The sequence below is a fragment of the Orycteropus afer genome, unplaced genomic scaffold, assembly GCF_000298275.1.
Source record: "Orycteropus afer afer isolate SDZICR_OR568_19922 unplaced genomic scaffold, OryAfe1.0 scaffold00196, whole genome shotgun sequence".
Classification (NCBI taxonomy): Eukaryota; Metazoa; Chordata; class Mammalia; order Tubulidentata; family Orycteropodidae; genus Orycteropus; species Orycteropus afer.
This window is the reverse complement of record NW_006921783.1, coordinates 6,538,934-6,543,631: the sequence shown is the minus strand read 5'-3', so window position 1 is coordinate 6,543,631 and position 4,698 is coordinate 6,538,934. Positions and strand designations below refer to the sequence as shown.

At 36.2% G+C, this 4,698-nt stretch overlaps 1 protein-coding gene across 1 annotated transcript in view; it reads left to right on the top strand.

Moving 5' to 3' along the window:
* AP2B1 (adaptor related protein complex 2 subunit beta 1) overlaps positions 1-4,698 on the top strand; it is a 171,184-nt gene that overhangs the window by 14,532 nt on the left and 151,954 nt on the right. The window contains exon 3 of the mRNA XM_007947936.1: positions 3,208-3,343. Coding sequence (XP_007946127.1) covers positions 3,208-3,343 — 136 coding nt within the window. The remainder of the gene's footprint in view (positions 1-3,207; positions 3,344-4,698) is intronic.

Here is a 4,698-nt window from a genome sequence, read left to right as displayed (position 1 = left end):
TGATCATTCACATGAACTTATAGGCCCATTGTCTGCCAACCCTATATATGATCCTGGATACACTCTCCTAATTGTAGACATACCTAATTGTTTAGCTTGTTCACCTATCTATCCGTCCCTATACCCATGTTTGCTTTCACTGACAACTCAGTACTGTATATGCAAAAGAGTTCATATTTGTTTTCTGTACTGCCCATGTAACTCTCTATGTCTTTCTCATCCTCAATGCTGCCATATTACATTGCCCTTCTCTTTACCCAAATCGATACTTATCTCTACCTATCTAACAGTGTTACCTCCTCTCCCCTCCCACCCCTGGTAGCCAGCAAAGAAAAATTCCTTCCATATGTAAACCTTTCCTTGAGTTTTTACAATAATGGACTAATACAATATTTGTCCTTCTGTGATTGACTTATTTCATTCAGTATAATGTCCTCCAAGTTCATCCACGTTATGCGGTCCTATAGATACTACATAATTCTTTAGTATTGCATAGTATTCCATTGTGTGTATGTACCATAGTTTGCTTATCCATTCTTCTGTTAATGGGCACATAGGTTGTTTTGATTTACAGTTTTCTTTTCAAGTTTAGAATAGTCTGTTCTAACAATCTGAAAATTGCCTTGACTACCTCACCATTTGGAATTTCTGTACCTACACTATTTATTCCCTCTTTTTGGTTTGTAGCTGTCCTCATTTACCAGTTGATGTCTCTGGTTTCCTACTTACAACCTTATAAGCTTATTTTATTTTGGATACTTCCAAAACTGTTGGTTTCTGGGTCATGTTGTCAGGTATATTAATCATTGGTTGTTGGTCTGCTCTTGTTGGTTCTCTATCTGAAGGACTCCCTTTAGCATCTCTTGTAAGGTTGATCTAATTTTAACAAATTCTCTCAATTTCCAGTGTCTGTTTCATGTTTATATCACATATTTGTTTGGACTAGCCACACTGCAGGTGATCAGTAGCCTTATGTAAGTTGTAGCTACTATATTCAACAGCACAGGTGTCTAGCTTTATAGATTGGCACTTAATAATTTCTGCCTCTAGCACTTTGACCATTCTGAATCTTGTTCTTGTGCAAGTTGTTTGAATGAAATAATTTAGTATCTTAAAAATACTGTTGGTTAAATGTTTTACATTTATTTGCTGGTTTTATAGTTGTTTTGTACATGACCTATTTGGCTGGGAAATGGAAAGAAAATTCCTCTATGAGCATGGTGCTCAAGATCTTCCATTAAGGTTTTTAACTATACATGAAACTACACTAAGTACCATACAGTGCAAGTTAAACAGTAGTCTGCCTTCCAGGACAGAGTCATTGGCTCATTGGAGAGGCATCAATCCTTTGACCCGTGGTCCATCTTCCTATTTCTGTATCCTGATTTTATGTCAATAAGAACTATTCCCTGTGGCTGGTTATTTCAGTTATTCTTTTACTGTAGAAATAATTAACATTTGTTTCTCTTTTTTTCTGTGCTAGTAGTAAGATTTTTAGAAGCTGCAGTATAGTAAATTACTTAGTGTGGCTTTTCTACCCATAAGTCTTTGTAAACTCCAAGGTGGGATTTGCTATGAGCAACTGAGAAGCTCCTGATTGCTAAAGTTGTCCACCTGGAGTATTTCTGTTGGGAGTGACACAAAACAGTGTTCTTGGAGGTTCTCACTCTCTCTCAGGTGCTTAGCGTTCTGATGCTGTGATTGGCTAGTTTGGCCACTCTGCCAGGTTCAAAAGGAGGCCTCCTAGAGGCAGAAGTCATCTCTCTCTGACTGCTGGTTGAGGAAAACATGCTGCTGAAAGAGACACGTGCTCTTGAAAGAGACACGTGCTGCTTGGAAAGAGATTCAAGAGACACGCATTGCTGAGTGAGACACGGAGGGACACTCGCTGTTGGGAGAGAGACTGTGAGAGACTGTGGGCTGGGAGAGAGACAGCATTTTTCCTGAACTTGAATTGTAGCCTGTGCTTCCCTAATAAACCCTGTAATCTGTGAGTTTTGTGTGGCCACTGCAGTAAATTATTGGACCCAGGAGAGAGGTGGTGGGTACTTTGGGAGGAACGGTTGGTGAAAGGGCTGGAGGGAGAGGCAGCATGTCTGGCCTTGCAGGAATAGGCCTTGGGCTGTTGATAGTGATCCTGTCTTCCTCTTGTGGGGTTAGAGGAGGTCAGGAGATGTGGCCTCCATGCCCTTTTAGCAGAAGCATTTAAAATTTATTATGTACTTTAATAAGGCTAATTGCTAAATTCCCATAAAATTATAGTTAGCCTGTATTTAAAAAATGCAGCCTTTTTTTTTTTTTTTTTTTAAATCCTCTAGGTTCAACCCTTCTACACTCAGCTAATGGTGCTATTTTGTGAATGGAACTATAAATTTCTTTTCTATGGCTTTTTAGAAGAATGGTGTAAATCATGAAATGACTAGAACTTGGGAAAGATATAAACTCCTTTCTTATTTGTTAACATTCAGATCCTCATTTTTCTGAATGTGTAACTTTAAAAACAAATTAATAAATTCTACTAAAATGGAATCAGGATTCCAGGTCTGGGGTAAGAAATGTGCAAAATCAGGTTGGATAGAGTATCTGACCACACCATAAAGCAAGGAAGCTATTGAAAATAAAGTAGCACATGATACGGACTTTAGAGCCAACTGAATAAGTTCCCACTCGTCAGTGATGGAAGAATATGAGCATTAATAAGCATTATAACTATAGTGCTTGAACTACAGTGGATTGTTATGAAGAATTATTGTTAATTTATTGGTTTGATAATGGTATTGTGATTTTGAAAAATGATTCCTAAGCATCTACACTGAAGTAGATGAAATGATGTGATTGCAAAGATTTGTTTAAAAATTGATCCGGAGCAGCTGGATGGGATGCAGTGGGGAGACAGTGGATTGGGGATATAGATAAGACTGGGCATGGATTGATACTGGTGGCAGCTGGATGATGGGTATATGGAGTTCATTATACTTTTCTTTCTAAACTTTTGTTTGATTTTTTATAATAGATTTTTAAAAAATCTAATTTTGGAGACCTTGGGACCAATACTACAATTTCTCTAGTGATTACATTTCATAGTAATTATCCCTATTGGGATATTTGTCCTTGCATCAGAATTACTCTGTAAAATAACTCTTATATCAAACAGCTTGACACCAGCATCTATTCACTTTCCTTCTCTCTTTTTTTCTCTTTCTGCAGCTCTCTCTTTCCAGATGTAGTGAACTGTATGCAGACTGACAACCTGGAACTGAAGAAACTTGTGTATCTTTACTTGATGAACTATGCTAAGAGTCAGCCAGACATGGCCATCATGGCTGTCAACAGCTTTGTGAAGGTAACTTCTCAAGAGCTCCACAGCACTCTATTCTACCTCAGATAACATTTCAGAAATGTTTCCTGGCGTAGTTAGTTTTTGCATTGCAAACAATCAACCTCTCTTCTAAAAGAGGGCCTCTGGGAAATACTGGCAATGACTAAGTATGTTCATATTAAGCATTCTGTAGGCCAGTATGTCATCCAGGGAAATTCAAACCATATGGTGAGCCTTCTGTTAGCTGGCCTTGGTGCATCCTTGCCAGATGGGTAGGAGAGTGGCAGGTGAAGCCTAACCATTTTATCTTCCTAGGCTGACAAAGGTGTTGAGCATGTCGTTGTGGTATCAGTAACCTTGGACTTTACATTAATGCTTTGAACAAATGTCGCCTCTTGAGTAATTACTCACTTTTTACAAAAACAGTTTTTTTCTCCTTTTAAAAGCATCTAGTAATTTCCTTTTAAGGATAATATTGGAGCAAGTAGACTAGTGTATTTTGTAGTGTTGATAACTGTTCTTTACTGTAACTTCTTGAAGCTGATCCTGCTTTCTCACAAGAAGTATTTTTCTCTAAATATTTTATCTCTGTAGAAATTATATGTAAGGGTCAGAAGTGGTGAGAACTGCAGGACCTGCTACTTCCATTTTATTTCATTTAATAGATTTTACAGTATTTGATTGCAATTTATTTTTATTATGGAAAATTTTAAACATATCCAAGTAGGATATATCATATCTCTGAATGTCCATCTTGTATTTTCAACAGTTACTGACACATGACCACACTTGCTTAATTACACCCCCCATACATGCTTTCTTGACTCCAGTCCTCCTATTGGATAATCATTAAGCAAATCCCAAACATTGTATCATTTCATCTGTAAATTTGTCAGAGTAAGATCTCTTTTTTAAACATAACCGCAATATCATTGTCACATCTTAAAAAACTCAACAGTAACTCCTTAATATTATTGAATATCCAGTGAGATTTTTTCTATTATTAGATTTAATGAGCATACTGAATTGTTTCCATTAATAAGTTTTTTTTCACTTGTTTTTTTCTTTGCTTGGAACTTAGTCTGCATTTAAAAGTTAAAAAAACAAAAAACAAAAAAAACACCATTTCTAAAATTATTTCTATTAAGTTGTTTTGAAAAATAACCGGTATGCTTTTGTCCTTCTCATGGAATTATTTTTTCTTTTCCAGTGTTTAGCTACTTTGTATAGAACCAGACAGAACATAAAATTTCATCCTTCTTTTCTTAATGGTTTATATATGGAATATATCATTGGAAAGAATTTAGCTTATAATGTTTGAAACTCAGAATTATACATAGGTTTATAATGTTTAATTTCTTTTTTTTTTTTTTTAAATG